General features: G+C 37.3%; 2 protein-coding genes across 2 annotated transcripts in view; one reads left to right on the top strand and one right to left on the bottom strand.

The window, feature by feature from the left end:
* LOC134668312 (lysine-specific histone demethylase 1A) overlaps positions 1-14,189 on the top strand; it is a 369,325-nt gene that overhangs the window by 178,554 nt on the left and 176,582 nt on the right. The window lies entirely within an intron of this gene.
* LOC134668428 (toll-like receptor Tollo) lies at positions 7,207-12,228 on the bottom strand. The gene has a single exon (XM_063525909.1). It carries the CDS (start codon positions 11,606-11,608, stop codon positions 7,769-7,771), a length of 3,840 nt encoding a protein of 1,279 aa, XP_063381979.1. The 5' UTR covers positions 11,609-12,228; the 3' UTR covers positions 7,207-7,768.

Here is a 14,189-nt window from a genome sequence, read left to right as displayed (position 1 = left end):
TGTTAGTGACTTTTGCTTGTCAGAGTTATAATGAGCTTTTTGTATTTTGCTATGCACATGCAATTCATATGCGTTTACTGTGCCGCGCTAGGTAAAGGTGATTTTATGTCTAAATATGCCCAAATTAAGATTTACAGTACGTCTTGAAAACCCGATATTTAAATTTTCACCACACCAGCTCGGAAAGTAAGCCTTTGCACTTCAAAAGCTGATAGCAAAGTTGCATTTTATTCACATGTGAGGCAAAGTAATCAAATGCATATTTTGAGTGGTTTTCTTATGTTTGCTGGTAGAATTGCCTTTTAAATGATGGTTTTGGATGATAAATATTTAATAACATTCATTTGTATTTGATTTGGTTTGATTTTGCTTTATATCTTACAGTTAATATTTTCTTCGGGTTGGTGTGGTGAAAAATTTTGTGTTTCACTCGGGGGCAAATTTTGTTTAACCCTCGTGCTTTGAAACCGTCGCAACGCTCAAGATTCCATTTTTCGAACCAGTCGCTACGCTCGTGGTTCAATTTTGGAATCTTTCGCTTGCTCGGGTATTATTATTAGCACGAGCGGTTAAACAACAACTTTGCCCCCTTGTAAAACTAATAACTATTGTAACGTTGGGAATCTTTTTTTTTATTTTTACATACATATGTAATATATGTTTTGTAATATCATTTATATTTATTCATCTGATCACGATTACGATTTCCACGGCAAATTCACAAAATGACAGTACCTGCTGAAAAAAATTGTGCTGGTTTAAATACTGAAAATAAAACTAGGTGTACCAACGCAATAGCGTGATTAAATCTATGTACTGCTACATTTTACTACTAAGATTATGAAAGCAAATAGCCCAATTGAATTAACAACAGCCTTGTTAATGTTATTGAAATAAAAAATGTATTATAATTTTAATCTCCCGTCTGCAACTTAATTAACGTCGTGCTTTATAACAGCGTATAATTTGCGTCAAAATTGTTTTGCGTTCAATGAAGATCGTTAGTACAGTGAGTCACCACCGCCGTATGGACGGACTACATAAATACCATCGGCGCGATTCGGGAAACGAATTAGAGATTAACTAAATACGATATAGTAAAGATATGTGACGTCCCACGCGTAAGGGTGCCTTATTTCGGTTGGCGCTTACGCTATTATTAACGCCTCTCCAATATTATTGCGGCGCTATGCAAAGTAAGCGCCAGCCGCCATAAGGTACCTTTTGCCGTGGAACGTCACATATCTTTACTATTTCATATCTAGTGAATCTCTAATTCATTTTCCGAATCGCGGCGCCAGCCGCCATAAGGTACCTTTTGCCGTGGAATGTCACATATCTTTATTATTTAATATCTAGTGAATCTCTAATTAATTTCCCGAATCGAGCCGCACAACGTGATTTTGTTTGGTTTCGTAATAGCAGCACAAATAACAGGTTACGTCTCGTTCGCCGTTAACGAGAGAGATTAACTTTGCTCGTTGAACTCTTTTGTACCGCGCGGGCCCCTTTACCCGTTTTTTAGGGTTCCGTACCCAAAAACGGGACCCTATTACAAAGACTCCGCTGTCCGTCCGTCTGTGTGTCACCAGGCTGTATCTCATGAACCGTGATAGCTAGGCAGTTGATTTTCACAGATGATGTATTTCTGTTGCCGCTATAACAACAAAAATAACTAAAAACGGAATACTCCCATACAACAAACGTGATTTCCTTGCCGTTTTAAGCGTAATTGTACGGAACCCTTCGTGCGCGAGTCCGACTCGCACTTCTCCGCTTTTTTTCCTAATGATATCACAAGTCCAAACATCGGACGGTTATGGCAGAACATTACACGCTCTAGGATATTAAAATGAGACAAATTTATTGCCGCTCTCCGATTATGAGTTCGATAAACGCGCAGACCGGTGATTATGATATCTCGCGGTCTAATCATACAATCGATACCACAGTTGCGTCCTGCTCTAAACCAGTACTAATAAAAAAGAAACTTGTTATGGACAGTAAGCGGCGGACAGTTTACTTTTGAAAATCAACAAAGCGCCGCGCCGGATTGGGTTCACGCCACAAATCACACTATCTGTTAGCTATGGAAGTACATACTTCATCATCATCATCATCAGCCTACTCTCGTCCACTGCTGGACATAGGCCTCTCCTATTGCACGCCATTGAGCACGATTTGCGGCAACTCTGATCCAGCTCTTGCCAGCCGCCTTGCGAAGGTCATCGCTCCATCTAGTCTGAGGGCGTCCTACGCTACGCTTTCCGATGCGCGGTCTCCACTCGAGAACTCGTCTACCCCAACGGTTATCGGTTCTACGGCTAATATGACCGGCCCACTGCCACTTCAGCTTGCTAATCCGGTGGGCTATGTCGACGACTTTAGTTCTCTGACGGATGACTTCATTTCGAATACGATCCCTCAGAGAGACTCCGAGCATAGCCCTTTCCATAGCTCGCTGAGCGACTTTGAATTTATGAACCAGTCCTACCGTGAGTGTCCACGTTTCGGCTCCGTATGTCATCACGGGCAGGACGCACTGATTGAAGACTTTTGTCTTCAGACTCTGTGGGATTGACGACGTGAAGACTCGACGCAGCTTCCCATATGCTGCCCAGCCCAGCTGTATCCTTCTATTCGACTCTTTCTCGAAGTTGTTCCGTCCTAACTGCAGTATTTGCCCGAGGTAGACGTATTCCTGAACAACCTCGAGAACAGCCCCTTGTACTGCAATAGGTCCCGGAGCAACACGTTCGTTGAACATAACTTTCGTTTTGTCCAAATTCATCCGGAGACCTATGCGTTGAGAAGAATCAGCTAGACCGGTCAGCATATGCTCTAAATCCTGCAACGTCTCAGCCATTATAACGATGTCGTCGGCAAATCGCAAGTGTACATACTTAATGCTATAGTAAGTTCATCTAAAACAAATGAACAAGTTTTACTCAGGAGACCGATTAACACTTACATTTTGACATCGGGCTCGATTCGGGTTTGGAAATAGATATCTATTAGATATCTTTTAGACATCACCAAGATACGATAACAATATGTTTAAGATCTAACCTGTCAAATTTGACATTTGCGCGATTCTGGAGATACTCTTGAACGATTTCCACAGGATATGACATAGAGATCCAATTCACATCTAATAGATATCTTACTCTATCTAACTTAAAAGTGACATTGGTTGTCCGAATTGCGCTGCAAAAGAGAACTAGTTGATATCTAAACTATAACGTATACTGGTTTAACTTGACAGACATTCAGACGTACTCTATGAGAGTAACTACTGATGAAACTCACCGTACACAATGTCAATGTCAATGTATCTAGAATGGATCTAGTACGTGTCGTCTCTTGTGAATATCTTGAAGTTCGAATACGGCAGATCATCATATCATTTTATTTTCATTCGCCCGTGCATCTCGCTTGCGCTACTACTTACATGTACGGAAAAGTGCGAGCGAAATGCACCCTCGAATTGTAACTAAATGACATCATTTAGATATTAGTTTGTATGTCAAAATGTTCGTTCGAATGGGCCTCCATAGCAAAAGAAATAGTGTTTATGTTTCTTTGTAAATATTGGCCTGCCTAAGCCTTAAAAATCATAGTAAAATGAAAAATTGAATTACTACTTGACGATGATCGATACATTGCCCAATTTTTTCATGTATTGTTGTGATGACATACCGATATTACTGATGAAATAAGTACTGGTATTTCTATATTGTACTACACACTTGTTCGACATAATTATTGAAAAATGTAATGGGCATTAAAATTAAATATGTGATCATGCACTTACGAAAAATATTTTTAAAATTGCGAATCAAATATATAAAATGTTCCGTTATATATGGTTATAAAATGTTCCGTTACTTTTCTATTTACTTAGATACTGACACACAACGCAAATAAGAAAATTGCACCCTTTCTTAGCTGATCCAAAGACCTCGCTTTGCTGATAAATATGCTGGATAAATGGAAAACCACAAGGTGGCAAGGGTTTACAACTGGTCACTGCACCTCCTGGTTCGTTATGAAGAATTGATCCGATTGGACCTGAGAATAAAAATATCCTAAACCTGATTATATGAGGAACTTGTATGGAAAACGTAGAATGAATTATTCCCGTAATTAAGCTCCTTCAACCAACCCCAAATGGTCAAAGACGTTATTGTTAAATAAATATAACGGAAAGTATTTTCCAGTCTGATTCGAATGTCAAATTTTGTCGAGCAGACCATGTTCACCATGCAGTTTATGGTTGGATGATAGCATCAGTATGATATGAGCATGAACACAGTACTGATCCTCAGTGCGCGTCGGAACCACGGTGCGCTATCGGTCGGATCGGGTTGAACAATGCGTCGAATGTTTCAATATACCTCCGACAGCATTTTTAACGTTTCATCGGTGCTGTAACAATCGTTAAATAAATTCTCTACGCCTTCCCGCGCCTCTGATTAATGTTCTACACAGGCCGACGTCGCGTTTATTTTTTCACCTTCGTGTTATTCTCTAGTTTAATTTATGGGGCACGGGAACTGAGACGTAGGTACCTTCTAAAAGGCGTGATTTCTTTGTTTGGACAGGCTATTTGAAAGAAAAACGCAAACGAACGGGTTACCATTAGTTATTGTCGAATTTTATTGAGCGGAATCATTTGGTATTATTATACTTTAAACTATTTTTTAGTTTTGTCAAATTTAATTTAAATTTATCTTTATAAGTATATTCGAATATGGTTTTATAATGAAAAATTCAATTACAAGTATATTCAAGTAAGTATAATTAAGTGTAAAAATGTCCTATAATATTTATTTATATTTATTTATTTATTTATTCGAATATGGTTTTAAGTAAGGTCAATGTGGCTAATTCCGTCATAGGGACTATTCCATCCACGAGTGTATATTTCTTTGATTTTCAATCGTAGGAAAAAAAACCGTTTGCTTTTTATTGCTGAAACTAAAAGCAAATGCTGCTTTGTCGACGAAGTTATCAATGTTGTTCGTTGTTCGAGAAAAATGCTAGGGGAACCGGAATAGCTCCTATGACGGAATTAGCCAATTTGATCTTACATATATTAACGTCACAGACGTCATACTCATTTGAATACAACAAGTATGTGAAGTAAATAAACCGTTAGTACTAATAAAATTTCAATAGTATCTAATAGATACAATTTAAAGAAAGTGCATAGATAATGCATTTTAGTATGTGTGTTCAACAGGTATTATTGGATTTATTCTACAGTATACCGGCGTGCTGTGTTCGACTGTTCGTGATAAGCTTTTAAGCTTTATTTATTGCTTGACCTGTATTCGATTCGGTGACAACATTTCAATTCTAATTAATTTAAAGTATAATCTTATTAGCAGTACGTTCTGCTCGCACTTTTATTTGACGGAACGACTTTTAGAGTGTCATGTGATAACCTATTTAACATTAATTTATTTATTTTATTTGTCTGAGTACCCACAACACAAGCCTTCTTGAGCTTACTGCGGGGCTTAGTTAAGATTTTTCTAAGTACATTTTAAGATTTTATAACTATAAATTTATTAGTAAGTAGGTACATACTTAATTTTTTTTGAGAATGACTGATACGTCTTGTTGGATAAATATTTTACGAATATTTATAAGCTAAAACTGCCCTTGTTTTGATACAAAAAATATGAGACTTACTTCATTATTGCATGTGATGCCGAGGGGTTACATTTTAATCTAATAGCGCATTTTAGGATTTGGCAAAATAGCTAAACAGAAAGGTTTCTAATGCATAATTTGAACACTGCAAGTAGGAACTGGTTGGCGTTGGCGACCGCAGCTGAGTGCTTGCGGCTGGTATGTGTTAGCTCCGAAGATGGAACTGGGAATACTTAGATGTGCTTTAGGGTTCTTTAACTTTTCTTGGGAAAATAAGATTTGGTCGCGATTGGGGTCGGTACAATTTTTTAAATTTTAAATTAAGCATTCATTGCTTATTATTTTTAAAAGAAATCTTTCCAATCTTGTTTATTTCGTTAAATTACAAGCATTAAAATGTATTAATATTGTGGCATTTTATGAAAAAGGTTTTGTTACAATTAGCTGCTATTAATAAGTAATAGAGTAAATTTACTATATTAAAAGATCAAATCGCAATACAAGTCAAATAAAACTTCGTAACGAAAACTTCTTCGTTCCTCTTACAAAGCTGAAAAGATTTTCCGAACCAATTCGACTTTCTCCGAACAATAAGACTACAGAATCTAACTGCAACCTAAAGGACATCAGAGTCACGATCCCGCTTTATATATAGCCGTGATAGTGAAAAGGTGAGATCTTTGTGAACTTTTTCATCAATATCTCAACGGGCCGGTCGAGTATCGGTCTATATCTGTAAAAGCAATCTCGATAGGCAGGAATGAGGCTGGATACCCTTTTTGTTCGCGGCTCCATTTGTTTCACACCTACTTAGGGCTGTGGGGAGTGCGCTCGTTACCACAGATTGAAGGGCCTCGGTCGATGACCGAAGCTCTGCGCTGATCTCGCCTGAGAATATTTTCCGAGTTTAAATTGCAGTTTTGTCTATTCCTTTTTAGAAATATGCCTGAATTCTCGAATAATTAGCAAAAAAAATTATGCCACACTAAATGAACTAATGCTTAACTGATGCCTATAAAGATTATCGTTTGTTTAAGTGGAACTTAATACACTGCGTGCCGCACGGTTCCCGCTATATAATTGTATTTATATTCAAAAGCATGATATTTGTATCAATTAAGGTTAATGATTAATTCTTTCATTAGCAGCACTGAACTTTCATTAATTTAATTAAATGTGAGATAAAACACTAATATGTAATACAACCGCTTGTATTTTACATTGCTATATTTTTAGGCACTGACTTAAATTACAGTCATATAATAATCTCGTAGTATTATTAACCCTACCCTATATTTTTATGTAACCCTAATTTGAAGTACAAAAATATTTTTTTTTACTGTTATGATAAAACGACCTTCCTTTTAAATAAGGCCGTGTGAAGTAGTAATGACCAAAGAAAATAAGTATGAAAAGGTTTTTGATAAAATCATTTTATCGTGTATGTCTTCATTAAATGAACACTAAATATTTCCATAAAAATATCTTGTTCTTTTCTGTAATCATTATAGATTCAGGTTGAAGTGTAAGTCAAAGATAATTAAAAAAGTTATTAAATTTGTATTTTTCATTTATTTGTCTTTTATTACTGCCTGATACAGTTGAATTTTCATTTTTACAATAAATATTTTCTTTTGGGTATGACTAATTTACATAATATGTATTCGTGAAATACTACCTTACCACTTATTACTATATCTAATGTTATCACAGATTGTGGCAGAGATGCCATGTAAGTCACTTTTATAGTATTCGGCAAGATTTGCCTAACAAACACAGCCCGAATATAGGCCTTACAAATTTACATATCGCTAATATGTACAAAATTGTTTTAAAAATCTTTTTACATCCTACAAGTCTAATAGCTTTACTATTGTAAAAAATAATGGCATTTCTAAAATGGTAAAATACATTGTAAGAGACAGCACTACGATCATTATAACAGCAAATCTAACCGTCCATACTTAAAATCTACTATTTACACTGATTTAAACCGTACATATTTACACTAACCGACTAGCCATCACAATATTTGCGTAAAACAGTCACTTGCACTATAAAATTTGTAGTTTCGAGTCACTAGCACATAGTTCAGTCTCATTTTTCACTACACATGGACGGATATGGTGCGGGGAGAGGCACGCGGCGGGGCTTGGTGAGGGTTGTGGGCTGGGTGCGGCGGCAGCACCGGGTGCGCGCCGTGCACCGGCGGCGGCGGCAGCGCACCCAGGTGGCTCCTGGCGTGGTGATGTCTGTGCATCGCCACACCCCCACCAGCTCCCGGACTGGGCCCCCCGCGGCGCCGCTGGTTATTAGGCACATCCGGCAACGCGAATTTTAACTTCTCCCAAAACAACCTATCACCCCAATGAAGGTAAGTGTTCGTTTTCAAATATAATCTTATATCAGGGTCCAGATCTTTCTGAGGCACTTCACCTAATAACACTACTATTAGTCTTCTCCGTCTGTCTCTTAAAACTTGATGATGAGCCGATTTAAACTCGAAACGACACCACTCTGATTTTATAAAGTTTTCACTGAGCACCATGATTGTACGACGCGAAGACTCGACGGCTTGTATTATGTTGTCGGCAACGTAGCCGCCCACAGGAAAGTCACGGTAATGTAGGCAAAGTTTATAGGACGGGTCACCGCGCTCGAGCATGGGCGCGAGCTCCTCTGCGACCCAAGCTTCGTCCTTCGAACTATAACTTACAAACGCATCGAACATTTTCTCCCGATCGTCACGGTCAATATCACTTGCTCTGTAGAAAAGACGCACTCCGAATCTTGAATGGAACCAAACTCTCATTTCTTGTCTGAATATAAATACAATCATGCTTACAAATGACACCAATAGGAAAGCACCCAATGTCGCCACAAGGAGCGGAATATAATCTTGCACATCTTCATTAGTTATGATAGTTTTGGTTGCGGTTAAATTTCCATTGATACTGTTGTTAATACTTGGTAAACCAGTGCAAATTGTTCCGTTTTCGTTTGCAATAACAAATCCTGATTCAGGTTCACTGAACGCGTTTTCACTGTACACAGCCATTTCAGTATTATTCCCTTGAGAATATATGCACTTAACGTTTGATATATCCGTTACTGAATTCACGCGTTTCATCCATTCTCGGAACATTTCAGTATATTCACAGTCGCATGACCACGGATTATAAGAAAGTGTTATCTCCGTCACAATAGTATTAATTTGCCACACTGATAACATAGTCAACCTGTTGTTGTGTAGATGGAGTATTTTCAAACGGGACATATGGTTAAACATTTCTTTTCCAATATGGCGAATCTGGTTATTGTTAATGTACAACTCCCGTAAATTATCTAATCCATCCAATTCTTGACCTTCGATAGCTTTAAGATTGTTGTGGTCTAAATGTAGAATTTCAAGTTCTTTTAATCCGTTGAACGTTCTGTTTTGAATAGATTCTATATTTGACGAGTTTAAGAACAGTATTTTAAGCCGTTTTCTGCCAATGAATGCGTGACTGGGAAGCATTTTAATGTCGTTACCGTCGAGATACAGTTGTGTGGCCTCCATTGGTATTCTCTCAGGTAGAGTATTTACGTATCCTGCATTCGAACATTCCACAACATTTGCTGACCACGACTGATCATGATAGCAGGTGCAATTATTTGGGCAAGTCATTTCGCAATCACAAGCATCGAAATCACAACAATGACACAGTGCAAAACAATGGAAGTCATATTTGCACAAGAATTGGTGGGATGCAGCTTCCACTAACGCAACATACGCATTTCCACGATTGTAAAGTAATTTACAATATATGCTGTCCAAATCCATTAACTTCGGTTGAGTTCGCGCTCTGTTCCCAGTGTTTATTTTTTGCAACCACTCCATTGTACAATCACATTCTAATGGGTTTCCGCCTATGAAGAACTCGGGAACCGATTTATCTTGCGGTACTGCCGATATTCTCAGTGAATTCGGATCTAAATTTGTTATTTTGTTGCCATATAAATCAACTCTTGTTAGATTCGGTTTTTTGAAAAATGTGTACGATTGTACTTTCGAAATCAAATTGTCATTGAGATACAACATTTCCACAGAGTTTGGAATAGCGCTGCCAGTTATTTCTGTTAATCTGTTAGAACTGGCGTCGAATGTACTCAGTGATAACTGGGATTCAATTTCGAAGTAATTTCCAAGTTCAGCAATCCTGTTAGCATGAATATCAAGCCACTGCAATCCTGTTGGAATCATGGCATAGTCGAACCATTCCAATCGGTTATCAGATATGTTTAACCACACTAAGTTCGGTAACTTGGCAAAAAGCCCTCCAATGTCAGTCAGGTAATTACCATCCAATCGAATAGCTTGTAGGTTAATATTGCCATCAAATGCGCCAGCTTCGATCTTATGAATTTTATTTCTTGACAAGTTTAATATTTTGAGTGATGTCATTTTATCGAACACACCCTTGCTAATATTCCCGATATTATTTTCAGTCAATCTCAATCCGTACATTTGTTGCATGGTCATGAATGAGGCGTTTTCAATGCTCACAATCAAATTTTCTCCCAGATCAAGCGTTTTCAACTGTGGAATTTCCTTGAGGGCTATGGGTACCTCGTCTAGTCTATTTCCATTAATGTGTAGGTCTTGTAATGTGGTACAGTTGCGAAGAGAGTGTGGATGTATTTTTGAAATGCGATTGCTATCGATAGATAGAACAGATAACCCGTGCAAACCAGAAAACGCGTAACTTTCAATTGCAGTGAGTCTATTGTTTGATAAAATCAATGTATGTAAGTTGTTCAATGGGCTAAAAACATTTTCTGGTATGTGTTCTATGAAATTGTCTTGTAATTTCAAAATTTGCAGGTTGTGCAGATCTCTAAATAGGGCCACTTCCATTTTCGATACTCTGTTGTGAGAAAAATCCAAAAATACTAGTCGTTTTAGCCCAGTGAAGGTTGAAGTATTTATCCAATCTGATGTCAACTCGTTGTGTGATAAATCTAATACTAAGAGTTGCAATAAGTCACTGAAAAGTCCTGGTGCGAGAACTGTTATAGTGTTGTTGTTTAAGTATATCTCTTTGAGTTCTTTCGTATCACTGAAAAGTTCAGGAGGCAAACTTGTAAGTTGGTTATCTGAAAATCTTATAGTTGTGAGTGAAATAAGACCTTCCAACGCTCTGTCTGCCACAGAATTTAATGCATTTCCTTGAAAATATAATTTTTGTAGTCTTTTTAATCCAGATAGAAGATTCGGAGGTAAAGTATCGATAACATTCCTCGAAAGATCTAATACCAATATGTTATCGCCGCATTTCTCTGTTGGGTGACGATGTGCTGAAGAGAACTGAAAATGACTGATATCCCTCATTCGATTTCCGGTCATGTTCAAATATTCAAGGTTCCTTAATGTACAGAGTGCGCCTTCGGGGAAAACTAACATATTGTTTTCGCTGAGATCTAAACGTTCCAAATTTTGTACATCTCGAGAGAAAGCGGTGGGCGTTATTTCAAGTGACATTGATGACCAGTCTGTGTTATGCGTTCTAATTGTTAGGTTCCTTAACTCTCGAAGACCCGTAAATGCGCCGTCGGAGAGATTCCCAATTTTGCAGTACTCGATAGTCAGTTCCCGCAATTCAACCAACTGTCGGAAACTTCCGGGAGACAGTGAACTTTGAAAGAAAAGTGCATCACTGCATTCTAAGCGCAATCTCACAGTGAGATGCGGTTGAATGGCGCTGAAGTTGGTGTTTTCTAATTCGCTATTTATTGTCCGCAATCTGCATTGTAGCGCTACTCCTGAGCCGTCGTCGTCGGTCGTCCACCGGCACTCATCGGGAGCTTGGTACCGCGCTCCCGTGGTAGCCGACAGAGACACACTCCACGTCGTTAAAACGGCGCTTAGCACCAACAAGGCGCTCGTGAACCACGTACAACACATAGTTTCGCTTTCACTAAACTTCACTTATTACATAGTTTTGTGTTATAATTTTGCACTAAGGCCGCACAAACATCTCGCATCTGCAGCGCACATTAGTTCATTTCGCTAAACGTAAGTACATCACTAGTTAAACCGGCCACTTAACTCGTTTCTCGCGAGAACACTAATTGGACAGGATCGTGCGCCCGGCACTACAGAGCTGAGTGCATTGGACGCGCGCACCCGCGCAGAGGTCTGGGGTGGAACTGACTGTGAGTCAAACCTGTGCTGCGCTCGCGCACAAGGCCGCGCCGGTTCACGCGTTCCAACAGGTAAATGCTAGTCACAATTAAAAAAGTCTTAACCGCCCGTAGCTTTAGTACTCGCACGGCTTGTTTAGTTGTGCGACGCAGCCTGTCAGAAAAATACACTTTACGCACACATGGATAGATAACTTACAACACTACACAGCAAAACCGCTTTTTGTAGCGCATGGACGAGCTTTCGTTGTGAAGTGCGAACGAGATGGCTGTATGGTAGTCCGCGGGGTGAGGCGCGCAGTTCTTGGTGGGGGCTCGAGGCAGCTGGCCAGGTAGTGCGCCAGCATATTGGTATATTCCCTGCTTGTTAACACTCTCGCTGATAGAATTATTATTTTTTCAGCTTTACTGTTTCATTGATTGGACAATATATTATGTAGTGAGTAGAGTATCTTAATACAGAAAAACGAGATTTGCTGTTGGTAATCGCTGAAACAAAAATTTCTGAAGTCGATAGAAATTACAAATATGTACCTAACGATTGATCAATTTTTTTATTAGCAGTGATCGTACATTTTCCAGCATTTTTGGTGCAGCGGAGTGGTGTTAACGGAATTGGTATAAATAATTTCAACCCTAACCCTGATTAATTAGCGTTAATTACGTTAATACTCGTATTAACCTTAATTTACCATTTCAGTTGAAATTATCTATAACAATTACGTTAACACCCCTCTGCTGCACCAAAAATGCTGGAAAATGTACGATCATTGTTTATTAGCGGTAGCTAAATAAGTAGGTATACCAACCTAAATATGTATATATGAAACCTAATTGTCAAATAGTTTAAGCTAGGGATATTTTTTAGTTTTAATTTAGCTTTATTTTATAGATAAGTTAGTTTATTTTTATTTTTAATATTTGTATCTAATTCTTTGTATTAAATCAACTATAAGGAATAATTAAGTTTATATTTATCATTATAAATGCAATGGCCTCGCAACGGCCACACATCTGCCAAATACTAGTTTTTAGTCATTAGTTTTAATTTTTATATTATATGTATTTTTAATTTTAGTTCTTTTATTTTTAGTAATTAACATACACTGAGAGAAAAGTACAACAAAAATACACTTAGAATTACAAAAATAAACTTAATCCGGGGACAAGGAGAGTTAACTAATAGGAACAAATAGACTTTTGCAATTTCTATTAGTTCTTGCAATTTCTATTATCTGTTTGTTGAAATTATATTTGGGATTACTGAGCTGTTTATAGAAATAAATAAACTTTACAGAAATAGTGAAACGTCCATAATTATTACTAAAACTTCATTTTTTCCCCCAGTACAGAACTGTTTTTTGATTCCTGGTGATGATTTTTCTCTCAGTGTACTTTTTAAGTTTATTCCTACTAACAACACTATGGATCAATGATCTGAAATAAATGATTTTTATTTTATTTATTATTTAGATTGAACATTGAAATAATTTATTTATTTATAATACTATTATAAATAAATAAATTACAAAATTATGTTATTTAGATTACTTGGGCTTAGTCGATTTGTGTCATAATCTCCTATAGTATTTTTGTTTATTTTATCATTCTAATGAGGCGGCGTCGGTTGACGACGTATTCAAATTGCTAATAGTATGTATATTGGTAAGCAAATATACAATACCAATGAAAATGGAGGCTACTTGCAAATATTATTATGATGGTATAACCTTCATTATAACCGGTATTCATAGTAATTAAGGAAGCCTTTTAAAAACATATTATTACCGTTGTTAAAACTAGTTATATTACCTGAGATGACTTTCATTGCGCCAAAGCCATAAACAGGGATTTTATGTTCAAAGAGTCTATTCACGTAATTTATTATATAATTTGTACAATAACAACTTTTACAATTCATTCTACCAATACTAATAAACAACCTTCTTATACATAAATAAACACATACATATACCTATAAAAATAAATATGCTCTGACTTCATTGTATCAAACATTATTATACTTACTTTTCGAACGATAATAGAAATTATACCAAGACGCACTCATATAAGTATCATATACAGACACTTGGCTGAGAATGCATGATGAAAGGTCGTCGAAAATCTGGGCCGGCGGTTTTCGGTTTCCAGGATTTTTTAGTTAATAGCCCTCTATTTTGTTAAACGATTTTGATATAATTTCCCACCATTCGGCCTCATCAAATTAAACATCCGCACATTATGCATTTTGCACGACCACCAATTTTCTGAATGCCGTTTGATTTAACAAATTGTGGACTTACTAAATCGTAGATTGCAGTTCTCTTGATTTATTCTAAAAA

Source organism: Cydia fagiglandana, chromosome 10 (assembly GCF_963556715.1).
Source record: "Cydia fagiglandana chromosome 10, ilCydFagi1.1, whole genome shotgun sequence".
In the NCBI taxonomy this organism is placed as follows: Eukaryota; Metazoa; Arthropoda; class Insecta; order Lepidoptera; family Tortricidae; genus Cydia; species Cydia fagiglandana.
This window is presented reverse-complemented; position numbering and strand designations above follow the sequence as displayed.

Bases quoted from the DNA above. Each gene is read 5' to 3' on its own strand.
- LOC134668428 (XM_063525909.1), bottom strand. From the start codon at position 11,608: ATGTGTTGTACGTGGTTCACGAGCGCCTTGTTGGTGCTAAGCGCCGTT.